The sequence below is a fragment of the Pectinophora gossypiella genome, chromosome 12 (assembly GCF_024362695.1).
Source record: "Pectinophora gossypiella chromosome 12, ilPecGoss1.1, whole genome shotgun sequence".
Classification (NCBI taxonomy): Eukaryota; Metazoa; Arthropoda; class Insecta; order Lepidoptera; family Gelechiidae; genus Pectinophora; species Pectinophora gossypiella.
This window is the reverse complement of record NC_065415.1, coordinates 1,542,550-1,559,818: the sequence shown is the minus strand read 5'-3', so window position 1 is coordinate 1,559,818 and position 17,269 is coordinate 1,542,550. Positions and strand designations below refer to the sequence as shown.

Below are 17,269 nucleotides of genomic sequence, written 5' to 3'. Positions count from 1 at the left end.
CCCCGGACACTTCATACAAACTCGTTATACATCGATGTTATCGTACACGTGCATCTGTGTGTGTGTGACGGCTGACGCCCATACGATTTAAAACAAAAGTAAGACATAGAATAAGGAATATCCGAGGAGCTCGGTGGCGCAGCGGTAAACGCGCTCGGTCTGCGATTGTTGAAGTAACTTTTGCAAAGGCCTATAACCTATCCTATAACCATAGGATGGGTGACCACATAAAAAAAGTTTTCATCTCGAGCTCCTCCGTGCTTCGGAAGGCACGTTAAGCCGTTGGTCCCGGCTGCATTAGCAGTCGTTAATAACCATCAATCCGCACTGGGCCCGCGTGATGGTTTAAGGCCCGATCTCCCTATCCATCCATAGGGAAGGCCCGTGCCCCAGCAGTGGGGACGTTAATGGGCTGATGATGATGAATAATAAATAACACAATAACCAAAACTTTCAACATTATTGTAAGAAGCAAAGACCAAATTAAGAAGTGTTACTAGTAGCGACATCTATAATTTATTATTGTTACGACAATCTTGCATAAAAGATAAAGTTATAAATAACATTCAACAGATGGCACTATTAAATTAGGAGTGCTTTTGTCGCATAAATAGTGTAATGAACGCAATATTAGAACAGTAAAAGGTATGACGTTAGTCTGTATAATACTCTCTTTGTCACTCGCATATTCGCCTTTTTTAAAGTAACTTAATAAACTGCTATTTAAAACCTGAGTTTAAAACTAAAAGTGACACTTGTTTTGGTTACTGTTGGTGTTGTTGATGAATTTCCTCAATAACTTTTAAAATATCAGTTCAAAATGATCGGTGTTCGATTAAATACGTTTAACGATAGTGCTGGTGAACCTGAGCAAGATGCTAATTCAGCTTTGACTGAATTAGACAAAGGTAATTTGGCATAACCTTCAACCATCCATAACAAGCCGAATTTTCGAATGTTCCTGATGATTTACTTTTGTTTTAGGACTAAGATCGGGTAAAGTGGGCGAACAATGCGAGGCCATCGTCCGCTTTCCACGTCTCTTTGAGAAGTACCCTTTTCCCATTCTAATAAACTCGTCATTCCTAAAACTCGCCGATGTTTTTCGTATGGGAAACAATTTCTTGCGTCTTTGGGTGCTGCGTGTGTGCCAGCAGAGCGAGAAACATTTGGACAAAATCTTGAATGTCGACGAGTTTCTTCGTAGGGTCTTCAGTGTTCTTCATTCAAATGACCCCGTGGCTAGGGCTTTGGCTTTGAGGACACTCGGGGCAGTGGCTGGGATTATTCCTGAAAGGCAGAATGTCCATCATGCCATCAGACGAGGCCTAGACAGCCATGACAATGTTGAAGTTGACGCTGCTATCTACGCTACCACCAGATTTGCAGCACATTCTAAGTAAGTTGACAATATTTTTATGGTCTGCTTGAAAATATAGTAGGTAGGTACCTATGTAGTAGTTAAATAAATGAATCAGATCTAAGTTTTTAATGAACTAGTGGACCATTATTAGACTCTATCTAATGTCATAATCTGAATCTAAAAACTTAATTCATATTTGATAAGTTGAAAAGAAAGAATGTTTGTGTTTAGAATGAGAAATATTGGCAAGAAATAAACAACAACATTTTGACTGAGTCGTATATTACTTGGTTTTTCTCACAGTGCATTTGCAGTGTCGATGTGCAACAAATTATCAGACATGGTGGAGTGCGAGAGCACGGGGGCGGAGCGCCGCGCCAAACTAGTGCGGGCACTGAGGACAGTGCATGGAGGAGGTAACCTCATCTCTTTCATTAGATGGCAATATGGTCAAAGTTCAAAGTCAATAAAAAACTGGTCTTCTTATTTCCAACAATTTTACAACAGCAGTGAGAGCCCAAGGCGTCCTGAAGCTACTACGGTCCCTGTTAGAGCGGTTCCCCGCGTCTCTGGCCGTGCGCGCCGCGATCTCCGCACTGACAGCTATCGCTTCAGACACTGTGCTGCATGTTCCTGATCAGGTAGGATACTTATTATTGATTTCTGTATACCAAAGCACTCGCTGGGCCAGGCACCTCGAGCTGACGGGGTCGGTACGTATAGGGGGGGTTTAACGGGCTTGTTAGATTTCCTACCTCAAGCTACAATTAAGATTCCTACTGTAATTTCCCCATTTTTTAACATTGGGAAAAGTTTAACAATTTATTCACAGACACTTCATTAATTACTTGCCTGGTAGTTAATGCCATCCAAAGAAATTGGGAGCGCGTAGGGTTCATACAAATGGGGAGTGCTGATGGCTCATACAAATGGGGAGCGCTAAGGGTACCCTGTAATTTCGTTCTCCCCACAGGTGGAGCTCCTCCTAAGCATAGCAATGAAGGACGCCCGATCAGCCGTTCGCCGCGCAGCCCTACTGGGGCTCCGCAAGCTGGGGGCCCACGCTGCGCTGTGGCCAGCCGAGTGCATCAGACACTTGGTTGCCTGTGCCGCCTCACAGAATTCTGACGTCATGCTATGTCTGCAAGTTATGCAGGTAAGATTCGCAAAAGAGAAAAATAAGTAGGCATAGTTTTCCCTCTCCCACTCTCAAAGAGAGATAGCATTATGGCAAGACACCAAGACTAAAAGAGATATCCGATATATTCACCGCGCTGAGACAGGCCGAGTGCATCATCAGGCCTGCGCCACCTCGCAGAACTCTTGAACTGCTTGGCTTTTTATATTTGCGTTGCTATACAACCTTAATGAGACTTCTTTATATCTGTTCGACAGAAACTAGTAGAATGTCCAGCTATCTGCGCAGCGGCCGGGTGCCCAGCGGGGGCGGAGTCCGAGGCGAGTCCACTGCGCCAGTTCTGCAGCGACGCGGCTCTCAGCGCCGACCTGATGCAGGCGGCCACCGCCGCCGCTGTCTTGACCAAGATCTGTGTGCATTGGTGAGTACACAGTTATGTTAGCTATACATATACACACATGTACGCACAAACGCTCGCACTACCACGTGCACGCACGCACTTATACCCACGCACGCACACACACACATACACGTATACACACGACGCAGTGCCACCATACACACCCAGACCCAAATATAAATCTAGAGGCGTAAGATACAAAAATTTCACGTAGAGGGTTTTATTTTCGAAAACGTGATAGGTATAATTATGCTTCTCATCAAAAAAACCAGAACACCTCGCGCGTCAGTTTATGTTTCGTAGGGATCATCAGAAAAATATTAAATACGAGTAAAAAATAAATGTTATTTATTTGACAGTGGGTATTAAATCTTGATAACAAAGTTCCAAAGTCAAATTTAAATAAACTCGTGTCTCCGTGAGTCTCCGTTTTTATGTTGAGTTGTATATTTAAGAAAATTTCGCTGTGTGTGTAAAATCTTCTATTAGTACAATTCTACAGTTAAATTTCCACAATTCTGAATGGTTTATTTGATGCCAGCTACGAAGAGAATCTACCTGTGGAAGGCGCAGATCTGATGCTGGCCCTGGAGTCTATAGTAATCTCCACGGGCGTGCCCACCGGGCAAAACAACTCCAAACCCTTGCGGATGGCACTGAAGTGTTTGGTGAGTGTTCATTTTAAGGCCATTTACACCAACATTCATTTAACCATCCCTACTTCATCCCTACGTCAGACCTTCATCATTTAAAAAAACTTAAAGAGGTAGTGAACTTCTGTAAATTCAATGATATTTTTGCCAATCGTAGTTTAGAATTGGGCAGTTTCCTAGGTTCAAGATAAATTATGAAATTCCGAAAGACAGATCTAAAGCTGACAAAACGTTTTTAAACGTTTGGTTTTTTTTTGTCACAGGTTGCTTTTACATATAAATTCCATAGTAATTTTGTGTTTTGGCGTATAGTAAACAGTGAGTGATTTGACTAGTTGGAATCTGTGGAGATAGGAAGTGAGTCAAAGGAGTACGTTGCAGGTGCAGCTGAGCAGGGCGGAGCCGGGCGCGTTCGCGGCGCGCACGTGCAGCGTGGTGGGGCGGCAGCTGGCGGCGGGCGGCGCGCGCGCCTGCGCGCTGCTGGAGGCGCTGGCGGCGCTGGGCGGCGGGCCGCACGCGCGCTGCCTGGCGCCCGCCATGCCCGCGCTGCTGCACGCGCTGGACGCGCAGCTGCTGGGGTGACACGGCTTCTTTACATTATTGCTTTGGTTATCACGTGCTCAGCGGTGGAGGAAAACATCGACAGGAAACCCACATTCCCGAGAAATGCATTTTCGGAGGTATGGGACCTAACCTGTACTGGGCTGGTTTTCCCTTCGCTGGTTGGAAAGTCAGACAGGAAGTCGCTTATGTAAAAAAAACCGGACCTGTCAAATCTTCAGGTTAGGTAAGCGGACCCTGTGAAAAACGGAATAATGCTAGGGAGATGATGGTGTTTGAGATAAAAATCAATCATCGATATGATACGTAGTATTTGCTTATGTTATACTAGTCGTTCACTACACCTTTTTCTTTTCCCCAAAGCTCCAAAACTGCTACGAATATTGTCGTCTAAATAGTCGGTAGCTTTCGCGATATGTTAAAGCGTGCAATTGTTTGGACACAATATCAAATGAACCATCATTTTAGGGTTGGCACCACACCTGCACCCCAAGTCACATCCATCCTTAACTAAAAAATCTCACTTCTTTTCCAATTATGCTATGGACCGCTCTGTATAGTCTACGGATTTATTGATTTACAATAAGAACTTCCACATTTTAACGCTAAATAAAACGCGTTAACCCCCAGAGATTCCGACGACGATGGCACAGCCCTAGTTCTTCTCTGCACGGTGATATTCCAAGAGCGAGCGAGCACAGCCCTCACTTGCAAGATCAACATGTCCTGGCAAACCAGGGTGATGGCAGTGATATACCGCGCAGATGGCTGGACTAGGTACAGGATTGCTAGAGCTGCTCTGAGGTAAGATAAATTCCTATTGCACTATTGTCTTCTCCCTGTGTAATAGATATTTAGGTATTCACACACGAACCACCCGTTCTTCGAACAGCGGCCAATCTCATTGCCGTTAACGCAATAATATCCTAGTCTTTTGTCTCTTTGCAAATATCGTGTTTATTCGCAAACAAGTTTTTCGTTAGTTTTAGATCTATCTTTATTTCATCATCATCAGCCCATAAACGTCCCCACTGCTGGTGCACGGGCCTTCCCTATGGATGGATAGGGAGATCGGGCCTTAAACCACCACGCGGGCCCAGTGCGGATTGGTGGTTATTAACGACTGCTAATGCAGCCGGGACCAACGGCTTAACGTGCCTTCCGAAGCACGGAGGAGCTCGAGATGAAAACTTTTTTTTTTGTGGTCACCCATCCTATGACCGGCCTCTGCGAAAGTTGCTTTACTTCAACAATTGCGGACCGAGCGCGTTTACCGCTGCGCCATCGAGCTCCTCCTATCTTTATTTAGTAATCAGAAATTCATAATTTATCTTGAACTCGACGATATTTTGCACCTCACCAAGCTATCTGTTAGAGCAACGTGATAGGCGGTAAGCTGTAATGCCGTCTATAGTGGTCGAGCCAATTGTATTGGTGAATAGAAGACCAACTCCAGAACTATTCCACAGATACGGCCACCACAGCCTGGCAGCGGATCTACTGAAGCGTCTGTCAGAAGAAGCCCCGACGGAGTCAGCTCAACGCTGGCTGACTGCGCTATATCGGGCCGCATCTGCTGACGCTACGTTGCTGCAAGAGGGTAAGTTATTTCAACTGTTCTCTAAATGTTTTGGATAAAAAGTCAAAGTTGATCTTAGTTATTTTTTTTAAGTGGATTTTCGGTTGTTTTCTTCGAAAGGAACTTTTCTGTCCAATATTTTGAAATTGGGATAATCTTTCGAATTCTAAATCCCTTATCTCTAATCTTCTGATGCGCTTGTTCGACTGTTAAAACCAAGGCAATGTATAGCCAATTCCGTGAGCAGTTCGGTTGTGGAAGCTAACCTGATACATAATGGCAGATTGTGCATCACCTACTTACTGCATCAGAACCAAGAATTCATTTGAATCTTTGGCGGTGAGGGTATGTTGCCGCTAAAGGATGTGTCGGGGTACCGAACAGAGATAGTCCTCGCTAGCCACAAGCTAGAGAATCGACGATGCAAAGGTGCAAACTTTGTTAGCGCGTTGCAAAACCGATACGCGCCATCTCTGTTATGTGGGAGGAACTAACTGGTCAATTAGGTCTGACACAAGTCTAACGCGCAACCGATCATCAATTGGGGTAATCAGAGGTCTGTACAAGATTAACTAAGTACCCACAGCTTTCTGTTAGACGTCTTCTTCTAGCGTGTGGGTTGTGAGGTGGAGTACCAACCTCATCAACCCTGGTGTCAGGGTTTGGTTAGGACATTACAGGCTGATCACCTGATCATCCGAAAGTAACTGTTAGACGTGTTAGGTGGATGTTATAATGGCAACTTTTTACGTTACTCGCCATTATTGCAGGCATAGCCGGGCTGGAAGCGGCGAGCGCGGGCTGGGAGGTGGCGGCGGGCTGCTACAGCAGCGCGGGCGGCGGCGGCGGCTGCGCGCCCGGCTGCGCGGGCTGCGCCGCCTGCACGCCGCTGCCCGCCGCCTGGCTGCACGCGCGCGCCGCCGCCACACGGGCGCTGGCCAGGTCGCTTCTCGTACCATATACTTTTATTACGTTGTACATTCTTTTACGCGCATGCGTGTCCGAATCAGTATTAAGTTAAAGTGCTCTGTAGTCTGAAGCGCGGTTGCCGCCGTGCCCGATCGAGTCCTTAAGTGTTCAATGCCTTGGCCTTTCTGTAATTATGTTGTGAAAATTTGAAATGATGTTATTGTCTTGTTTTTGTGTTTTGGCTTTTATAATAAACAATCTATGTTCTATTCAGTGAAACGACAGGAATCGGGTATCAAGTGAAATTTTGAACTGAAAATAATAAAACAAAATATTAAAATTGTCATGAATTTTCCGACAGGAAATTCCACTTGATATCAACTCTGAATCATGATCTGAGTCATCCCCCTCAGTATTTGTTATGGTGGCACTAACACTCATACGCACTTGTATGGCTACCTATACGTACTTCTACGGAATGTAAGTGATATCGTAACGAATACTGAGGGAGATGATTCATCTTATTAAAAAGAAAAACAATTTTGCGACGGTAGTTAGTATTCGTTACGATGTCACTAATACCCTGTATACTTTAGGTGTTAGGGCGAGGTCTATGGCCAGATTGACGCCATAAGGATATTGAGTTTTGTCTAGCTGATGACTAATGAAAGGTTTGTACACTACACAGGGTTGCCCACGCCGCCGCCGCGCTGTGCACGCAACCGCCGCCCGCCATCGCGCACGCTAACGCTCAGGTATTTATTTTTTCTAACCTATCGTACCATATCGTATTACGAAAGCAGTATATAAAGTAAAGATAGGTGGTAGAACTGGCAGAGGAAGACCTAGAAGAACGTACATTGACCAAATTAGAGATGTCCTTGGAAAAAATTCAGTACGATCTACTCTGAACCGGCGTGCGTGTATGAAACGATTGATGAATATGGAGAAGGCAAGAGAAGTATGTCAGGATCGAAGCAAATTGAATACCATAATCTCTGCTTACCCCGATGGGAAATAGGCGGGAGTTTATGTATGTATGTGTATCGTATCGCTGAGCAAAGGCCTCCCCTGTCCTCTTCCACAGATCTTATCCAGGCAGAAGTTCTGCCAATCCCCTTTAAAGGCATCCAAATCGTCTTTCCATCTTCTTTTGCGCCTGACTCGGCTGCGACGTCCATATGTACCCCAAGCGTGAGCGCTTTAGGCCATCTCTCCGGGTGCATTCAGCCAACATGGCTAGCCCAATTCTACTTCAACTTTTTCTTTCATCCAACTTATCTGATCCCTGGTTTTAAACGGATATCAGTATTTCTGACGGGATGACTTCTTTTGATGCCAAGGATGTTTCTCCATTGCTCTTTGTCAAACGTTCAGGTGTAACATTATAATTCGGTAAAAAAACAATAAGCACCTTACATGACGCATTATACCCCAGGCGGCGCGTGACCCGGCAGCGAAGGCAGGCGCCTGCGCAGGCGCACTGCGCAAGGCGGCGCGGGCCGTGGCTGCTGTCGCGCAGCGGTACGGAGACATCGCGCGGATGGCCTTCCACGCTGACGAGTCTACGCTGCGGCACTTGCATATGTATCCTTTTAATACCATGTCCACACAGCCTCTTAAAATAATGACCTGGAACAAGCCACTTCAACCAATTAAACATATGTTAGAGCAATATTCCATTTTCAAATGTCCTCTTCAAAAACCCAATATAATCCTTGACCGCACTCGCCAGTTCGCAACACACATACACCCAACTAGCCCAGTTCCTAGAGCGCATCACATGCGGCAGTCAGGAACGCGCTGAGCCGGTGACCGCTGTGCTGAAGCCGACCACCCTCGAGGAGAAGATGGCGCTCTGTGCCAGCGCCGCGCTTGCAGACATCTCCAGCAAACTGCTCGATAACCCCACCACCAACCCGCCCGTCACGCACCGGGTGAGTGTCATATAGATGATGAGTTCCATATAGATATTTCATATTTTATTATATGCCCAGTGTAAGCTTCCGTCCCACAATGCAGCTCGGCTATGCCACCTGAGAACCGGTGTAAGGGGCATTCGTACCCTATAGGGTTTGATCCCGATGACCGCGTTCACAATGTCAATATCGTATAGAAGCTGGCGCCGCGCTTGCAAACATCTTTAGGAAGTTGCTGGATAACCCCATCACCAATCCATTCGGCATACACTGGGTGAGTACAAGTGTCATAGAATAGGGCGCTCTATGCAAGCGCCGCGCTTGTAAACATATCCAGCAAGTTGTTCGATAACCTTACCACCAACACACTCGCCACGCACCGGGTGAGTGTCATATAGATGATGAGAGTGTTCCAGAGATGGCGGTTTATAGGGAGGCAGAGATTTATTTATTTATTTTCATTGGAAAACCAAAAGCTAACGATACAAAATAATAGTTCATACTAAAAAACAAACAGCCATTTACAGGTCCTCACCAATAGACACAACTTGACTAAAAAAAAAACCAGATACCAGGATTGTTTTTATTACAGATTCTTTGGGTATATAATCAGCAGCTTTGGCAGAGTTAGGATGACTCGGGAATGTATGATTTTATAGGGAGGCAGAGAAAACAGGATTGGCGTTGGCTTTAGCGGAGTCGAAGATTGTTATCTCCGAAATCGAGGTCTCAGATACCTTAAAATCTTGTGAAGGTAATGATCGAGGAATCGCGCAAGCGCAGTGTGTCATGTGCTTGGGGGAGCAGTGAGCTTAGCACCGTAAGCACGCGACTCTTTCTCGCCGCGAGAGAAATCGTGTGTCGCTGGCGCCGCCCGCCGCCCATATACATGATATACCCCGCAGCACGCGGAGGCGGCGCTGGCGGCGGCCCGCGCGTGCGGCGGCGGCGCGCTGTGGCCGCGCGGCGTGTGCGCGGGGCGCGCGGGCGGCGCGCTGTGCCGCGTGTCGCTGGCGCCGGCCGCGCGCGCGCCGCCCGCCGACCACGCCGCCGCGCTGCCCGTGTCGCACCGCCTGGCGCTCAAGCTGGAGGGCGTCATCCTGCCCGCCGTGCCGCTCAGGTAACCACACTCTGCGAACAAGCCGTCGGCGAGCTCTGCCCAGATTTCGACCAATATACGTAGCGAATACTGTGTCTACGTAGATAAACGCCGCACGGATATTGGTCAAACCCCTCGATATACAGGGTGTTAGTGACATCGTAACGAAAAAAAAATAGAACGCCTATTTGATTGTACTAAAAACGATGGTGGGTGTTTTCCTTATCGCACATGTTTAATTAAGATTTTGAATTTTTACTATGCCGCAATGTAAGTCGAACAACGCGAAACAGTCGCTAAACCTACGCGCGGCTACGTTACGCGTGCGTGATACCATGTTGATATCTAGGTAGGAGTTTTCATTCTCTTGTATTTAGATGCTTAGTGGTTCAACGTTTAAAAATTGTTGAGTTTGTTGAAGTAGAACACCTACTGCCACGATTTTTCACACATGGTACCTACTGTACTGTTATTAAAATGTTCCTAACTAATTAACAATAAAAACCCTACTCTTACCTTACCTTAATTGTTATTCCTTCGGATGAAGTACCTAGGTAGGTACCCTAGAACATGTCACGTCACGTAGGTATGCAACATCGCGTTTCCTCCGCGGTAGGTAGGTATCACACGCACTCACAAACACAACACCTTGCTCTTTAATAAAACATCAAGAATCTTCCATACTTTTGCGCAGTAAATGGTCTATGAACCATCATCATAGTCGACACTACTCATTTACAGAATAATACAAACACAAAACACTCACAAACACGAAAAAAATATCCTCGAAAAACATCACGCGATTCGGGTCAAGGTTAGTATTCGACTGAGCGGAAGCGCGCGGCGGCGTTAGCGCAAAGCATCACAGACGCAGTCGCTCCGGCCGCGGCCGAGTCGAGCCGACGACTAGAGAGAGAAGCATGTTTATGGTGCAGGTGACAAAGAAAGAAATAGTATCTGTTCGTAATGCCTACTTTATTGGCGCGCGTTGCCCTTGACCCGTGCGGCTATTCACCTGTGCACAGCTGAAGTTGTAGGTACGTTATTATTTATTGATGTTTTACATTGATAAAATTTAATAATTAGTAATTTTTATTTGTTATTTTAAATGTGGGTTCTATGCAGCTTAAAGCACAATATGGGACTGAAAACAATTTAAAAAAAATCTAAATTTTTTATGAATTTTGCGACAGGAAATTCCACTTGATATAAACTCAGAATCATGGTCTGAATCATCCCACTCAGTATTCGTTACGATGTCACTAACACCCTCTATTTGCCATGCCGCAAGGCTGGTATAGATTTCCTTCGAAAAATCTACTAGTCCTACCCAACTCTTCGTCGTTTCTGTCATTGCTATAGCAAGTCAAATATGCCAAAAATTACATCCAAGGAAATTCTTTTTATCTTCTCTCTTCGAATACTATATCGTCTTTTTCGATGCACAATAAGAGTTACTTATTGTAATATAGATAAGTTTAAAATAGAATGACATGTTTACAGTAAGAGGCAGCCCCAACGGGAAGTGAAGGGCGTTCAGATCACAGTGACAGCGACGCCACACCCACGTACAAACGAAAAGTCGCAGGTCAGTTTTGTATTATAACTGCTCACGGTCCAGAGGTTTCAAGTTCAAATCCCAGTGAGGACATGACGCGAAGGCTTTTTGAGCTCCTGGTTTGGTCAGGATAATGCAGGTTGCAGGCTGGTCACCCGATTGTCCGAAAGTAAGATGATCCGTGTTTCAAAGCTTAAGCCGTTGGCCCCGGTAGTGATTACGTGAGTCATGTCAGAGGCCTTTGGCGGCTCAATAATAACCTTAATAACTTCTACAAGTTATAGTTTCCTGGCCTTGCCCAATCCGATGAAAATTCACAATTTGTTCTTCTATTCCAGACTGTGGAACTAACGAATATCCCACCAATTCTGACCGCGGTACAAACGGTGACTCCCGTACGCGACTTCTTCTCAGCACAGCAGCTGGTTTCAGTAACCCAGCCAGGACTGTATACAGTAGCCGTGGAGTGTGCCTTCGTGGACGAGCAGGGCCAACTGTGGAACACGGGACCCAGGACTGCCCGCGTTATCAAGGTATATAATACTGTCTAGGGGTGGTATTAATAAACCAATCTCAGCTGAGACTGCCCTCAAGATCATGCTCAAGTCCCTGTTTTTATATGAGAACTGTCACATTGACATGATCTTGAGGGCAGTCTCGAAGCTGAGATTAGTTTATTAATACCACCATAGGTATCGAATAATTCACAAAATGTTATTTATAGGGCACATTTAGTTTTTATTTGGCCGTTCGGGCAGGCAAAGGGAACTTAGCCCATACAGCCTAGTCTTTGGTCATCTTAATCATTTTTGGAGAAGCATCCAGATTATTAGAGCACATTACCCTAACAAAACGTCAACGTTAAAGTTTTAATACAAACTAAGCAAAGGCATTAAACGTCATTCAGCCTACTTTAGGACAGGTTTTTTTTAGATTGCATACACACTTATAAAAATAACTATTTACATTTAAAAATGTAAAAAATACCTTACTTACTCAATTTACGTTTACAGTGATTACTTGAGGTATGCAGCCCTGCAGGAACCAATAGAATTACTGTTGGGAGGGTCTCGCTACTTCCCAGTTTAACAATAAATACGAAGTAGCTAATTCATAGTTTTCATTTTTAGGCCCACGACGACCCGACTTCGAAGAGCACCGCGCAAACTACAAGGGCCAGATTCTAGCGATAAGTTACATTTTATTTATAAGTAATAGGAATATTAATAAATAATTGCAAGTTTTGAAAGGTTTTTAAAAAATATAATGAAATAAAAACGTTATCAGTATCGAAGAGTATATAATTTAAAAACCATTAAAGTGTGAATATGCGCGCTGTATATATAAGTAGTATGATAACTTCCTTATGTGAACTTGTCTTATGCGAGACAGTTTTACACGAAATTTCGTACGGGATAAATTAATTGATGACTTTTTAATGAAGTTTTTAATATTTTTATACAAAAAATCTATATTTAAATATAACTAACTCAATAAGACTCGCTCGGTACTTAGAAAGAGACAAATCAATAGTGTTATCTGATAAATAACCAGTTATTGTAGGATGTAAATTACTATCGACCGACATCTTTATTACCCTTTTTTATATTTTCATAATCAGAATATTATTTGTACTAAGGTGGCATACTGGTTGTATATTATTAATTAGGTATGACAAAAATACCCTATTGTTTGTCATTCTAAACCAAACGAATGCGCAGTATGTTTTGTTATTAATCCGTTATCTGCAGACCATGTCGACAGTCGACCTAAAAAATCTAAAAATACAAGTGTGTACATAGAGAAATGGCCAACAATCAAACAGAAATATTGATGATAACACTATCTGACGTAAGGCACTGATAAGAAACTCCACAACACACCTGACTCTCGCACGAAAATGACTGTGAAATATAGAAACATGTTTATGCTAGTTTTTGTTTTAATAATTCTTCATAATTATAATGTGAACGGTTCTATACGTGGTAGTGAGTGTATAAGACGTTATAACACGGACCCTGCCCAGGATAGCCTAGGGGAAGACATTGACTGCTCTAACTCGCCGTATGTATTCAAATCCGGGTACAAATTGCCAATGAAAGTGCACTCGTTAGACTTATCAATGAATAACATCACCAATGTCGAACCGTGGGATCTACTACGCTCCAGCAGTATGCAGGAGTTGTACCTAAACTTGAATAAGATTAAACACCTGAACAACGTTTTTGAGTTACCTGAACTAAGATTACTAGATTTAAGCGACAATTTACTAGAATTTGTACACGAAGACACGTTTAAAGGTATCAAGAAATTGGAGTATTTGAACTTGGCCAATAATAACTTCACGACGTTTGATAAGTTGGCGTTTCATCATTTAAGCAACTTGAAGGAGATAATTCTTGACTATAACAACATTGGACAGAGTTTGAGAGAAGTAAACCTGTTCGATAGAGACGGTTTTGGCCTTACACATAAAATAACTAGCATAAGTATTAAAGGGGTCAATTTGAACGAAGTTCCAGAAAACTTTTTCACCGACGCTTACGATTTGAAGAAACTAGTCATTGCAAACAATAATTTGAGTGAGATTTTCGAGTTGCCGTTTACTTTGGAATATCTGGATCTATCTGATAATCCCATACCAGTAATCGTTATGGAAGATTTCGAAGACCTACCGAGTCTAAAAGAGCTCAAGCTGAACAATTTACAAATAAAGGAAGTGCCTGATTATGTATTCTCTCCCTTGCACAGCCTAGTCAATTTAGAATTGTGCAGGAACAGATTTTTGGTTGAATTTAGCCCTTTGGCCTTCGGTCGAGAAGTTTTAGAAGACGCAGATGACTTTATGCTGGAAAAATTGTCGTTGAAAGGGTCAAGGTTGACTATGTTGGACGAGACATTGCTGCAACCATTCGGGCAACTGATCAGGCTGGATCTTCAAGGCAACCCGTGGAGATGCGACTGCAGGTTGATGTGGTTGAAGAAACTGCAGATTCAACCTCAAGATTATCAGGAACTACGGTAAGTTCTATCATTTTAACAGACCATTTTTTTGCCCATTTTTCGAAATTGATTTAAGTGTTAAATTTTTAAACTCTAGATAACTGATGAGTCTTAAGACAAACCTACATACATAAGATCACGCCTATTTCCCTTTGGGGTAGGTAGATACCACAGAATTACACCTATTACTATACACCACTTTCGTTTCTTCCGCTCTCATCAAATTCTTCATGCATGTACGCCGGTTTAGAGTACAAAAAAACTGCTATGAAACGAAACGATTTTCTAGAATATATCCTTTGTTATAAGTATTAAGTAGCCATAACAAATGACTCATGTTTACCTTGCAAAGTGATATATCCGATAATCTTTTCCGATAACGTCGCGTTATGTCTGGCACGCATATACGTAAAATACATACAAAGCGTCACGCCTATATCCCCGAAGGGGTAGGCCGAGGTATAGTTATACCCACTCCTTTCCCATTACTCATCATCACCAGCCCATTAACGTCCCCACTGCTGGGGCACGGGCCTTCCCTATGGATGGATAGGGAGATCGGGCCTTAAACCACCACGCGGGCCCAGTGCGGATTGGTGGTTATTAACGACTGCTAATGCAGCCGGGACCAACGGCTTAACGTGCCTTCCGAAGCACGGAGGAGCTCGAGATGAAAACTTTTTTTGTGGTCACCCATCCTATGACCGGCCTTTGCGAAAGTTGCTTAACTTCAACAATCGCAGACCGAGCGCGTTTACCGCTGCGCCACCTAGCTCCTCTCCCATTACTCATTTCCATGCAATAGGGGGCGAGCCTATTGTCATTAACCGGGCACAAACCATGGAAAGCACATGATATAATTATACTTATAGTCATTTATCGTCTATTGCAAACCTTACATCTAACTTAATTCTTATAATTCATCATCATCATCATCACTAATTTAAGAGCCACTTTCTCTTATTGGTGTAGCCTTCTCCATTCTTGTCTATCAAAGGAAAATTCTTCCACTTCCTGATAAGACACGACGTTCATCTTCTCTTTAATCTGTTCCATATAAGCTCTTCTTCCCCTTCTATGATGTTTTTAATAAATTCTTATTGGCCAATTATAACCGTCACTAACGGAAAGCTCGATTAAGTATGGGTACTTAGTTCATCCTATCCTTTGGGATCGTGATCTTATATGTTAAATTTATTGCACAAATACAAAAAAATAGAACTAACAGAACATAAAACTTAAAAGGAGTAGAAAGTTCCGTTTTTAATTTCACTACTCTTTCTTTATCATCTACTTCTTTAAACATCCTCAAATTCATGACATACCTATTACCTACGCAGATATAATTGAATAAACACGTCGCTTGTAGATAATTCTAGTAGGTCTACTTTCATTTATTTTGACAATGAGATAACCCTCAGGTGTGTTTTGTCAATGTACGATTAGGTGCAAAAGTCCAGTCAGTTTCTTGCAAAGCAATAAATTAACTGGTTGCACTTGCAGTTTATCACTATTATATTAGTCTATTTGTTTTAAGTTTAAAATTACCTATAAAAATACCTATCACATACATACATAAGTTAATAACTTTATCTAATTGGGGTAGTCAGAGGTACATTCATCGCAAGATGAACTGAGTACCCACTGAGCTTTCTGTTAGACCAACGTGAGGTCTATCGCCTGGTGAGCCGTATCGCCGTCTATAACACAATTATTCTCTGGTAGACAATATATAATATTCTTCTTCTATCGTGTGGGTTGTGAGGTGGAGTACCAACCTCATCAACCTTGGTGTCAGAGTTACTATTGAGCCGCCAAAACCCTCTGACATGGCTCATGTAACTACTTACATCAGTAAGTAGTAACCAGGACCAACCGCTTAACGTGCCTTCCGAAGCACGAACATATAATAATAAGACTGTTTAACTTAATTCTGTTTTATTTTCAGCTGTGCCACGCCAATGCGGCTTCAAAACAGCAAGATATTCGAACTGGAGGCGAAAAAACTGACATGTCCCCTTCAAGCACACATTGTGGGTCTATCCATAACAGTCATAGGTACTTGCGTGGTCTTAGCAACCATAGCTCTATGGGTTTACCTGTTTCTACCCAAGTATCAATCTAGACATAGCGCACTACAAAGTATGTACTCGTCTTCAACCGCGTATACAGTTTTACCTTTGGCTGCCACGGACCCTTATGACAGACGAAATAATTAAACCCGATTACTCTAGCCATAGAGGCAGCCAATCAGCTCGCGACACCAAACACTTCAGGACCCCGATACCGACCCCGCTGGCGTTGTCGACGATTTCCCTCAATCAGCGCTTATCGCTATCGACCCACTAGGGTCGATTAATTCTTTCAAGTATTTTTCCTCTCAGACGACGCCCTGAGCCGAGGTCCGCGCCCAACTGGGCACCCTCAGACCTGTTGTCTTAAACGTTGTACCGGGTGAGAGCCTTCAGCGCTCCCCATTTGTCCGGCCAAGTAGTTAATACCATCTGCGGCAAGTCTACAATAAGTCACGTCAAATAAAATTAATTAATGTTAATATTTTTGTATGGGCGAAATCTGCCTTATTTTTTTGTTGTGTAGATTATCTGTTGTTGTAGATAATCTAGATTAAGTTGTTTATTGCTTGTTACTAACCACTATGGAACATGTCCGAAATAAACTCTTTTTATTTTTATTTTTTTTTTTTTTTATTATCTGTTGTTGTTTTTATGTTGTATTAAGATTATGGTCTACTGGAATGCACTTCCACTATTGGAGTTCCCTTCAACTCAGTCTTGGGCTACTTTAAGGCAAAACTTTGGCACGTTCGTCGGGGTAAGTTCGTCACACCTTCGACACAACCTTAGCCTTTTTAAGAGGCAGAATGGTATCAAGAGTAAACTCATGATTAAAAAAAGTCTAACACACGAAGTCTAAGCTCGATGAGGCGTGGGTACTTGGTTCATTATGCGATGAATGTACGGTCACGAGCATTAATATGTATACACTTTGGTACCATGTCACATTAACTTTTTTGACAAATGGCACTGTAAGTCTCACTAAATGTCAAATATGTTAGTGCGACAGAGT

The 17,269-nt window shown here is 43.4% G+C and overlaps 2 protein-coding genes across 3 annotated transcripts; both read left to right on the top strand.

Annotated features, from left to right (window-relative positions):
* The first annotated feature begins 748 nt into the window (after window positions 1-748).
* On the top strand, window positions 749-12,468 carry LOC126371450 (integrator complex subunit 7). Of its 2 annotated transcripts, XM_050016749.1 has the most exons (18): window positions 749-908; window positions 985-1,399; window positions 1,667-1,779; window positions 1,871-2,004; window positions 2,337-2,519; window positions 2,759-2,922; window positions 3,443-3,569; window positions 3,936-4,132; window positions 4,746-4,919; window positions 5,585-5,715; window positions 6,465-6,636; window positions 7,292-7,358; window positions 8,042-8,190; window positions 8,339-8,540; window positions 9,428-9,642; window positions 11,125-11,209; window positions 11,518-11,712; window positions 12,310-12,468. In XM_050016749.1, exons 1-18 carry the CDS (start codon window positions 821-823, stop codon window positions 12,364-12,366), a joined length of 2,868 nt encoding a protein of 955 aa, XP_049872706.1. In that variant the 5' UTR covers window positions 749-820; the 3' UTR covers window positions 12,367-12,468. The 2 variants fall into 2 exon arrangements, with proteins under 2 accessions (XP_049872706.1, XP_049872707.1); XM_050016750.1 differs by lacking the exons at window positions 9,428-9,642; window positions 11,125-11,209; window positions 11,518-11,712; window positions 12,310-12,468 and adding an exon at window positions 9,182-9,400.
* A 443-nt stretch (window positions 12,469-12,911) lies between these two features.
* Window positions 12,912-16,874, top strand: LOC126371480 (slit homolog 1 protein-like). Its single transcript, XM_050016791.1, has 2 exons — window positions 12,912-14,200; window positions 16,131-16,874. Exons 1-2 carry the CDS (start codon window positions 13,080-13,082, stop codon window positions 16,399-16,401), a joined length of 1,392 nt encoding a protein of 463 aa, XP_049872748.1. The 5' UTR covers window positions 12,912-13,079; the 3' UTR covers window positions 16,402-16,874.
* Window positions 16,875-17,269: the final 395 nt, after the last annotated feature.

What these genes read in the sequence shown, in the direction of transcription:
- LOC126371450 (XM_050016749.1), top strand. Translation starts at nt 821, where the DNA reads ATGATCGGTGTTCGATTAAATACGTTTAACGATAGTGCTGGTGAACCT. An exon ending in CTGGACGCGCAGCTGCTGGG is followed by an intron (nt 4,133 to 4,745) that starts GTGACACGGCTT and finishes GTTAACCCCCAG; the next exon opens with AGATTCCGACGACGATGGCA. An exon ending in GTACAAACGAAAAGTCGCAG is followed by an intron (nt 11,210 to 11,517) that starts GTCAGTTTTGTA and finishes CTTCTATTCCAG; the next exon opens with ACTGTGGAACTAACGAATAT.
- LOC126371480 (XM_050016791.1), top strand. Translation starts at nt 13,080, where the DNA reads ATGACTGTGAAATATAGAAACATGTTTATGCTAGTTTTTGTTTTAATA. An exon ending in CAAGATTATCAGGAACTACG is followed by an intron (nt 14,201 to 16,130) that starts GTAAGTTCTATC and finishes TTTTATTTTCAG; the next exon opens with CTGTGCCACGCCAATGCGGC.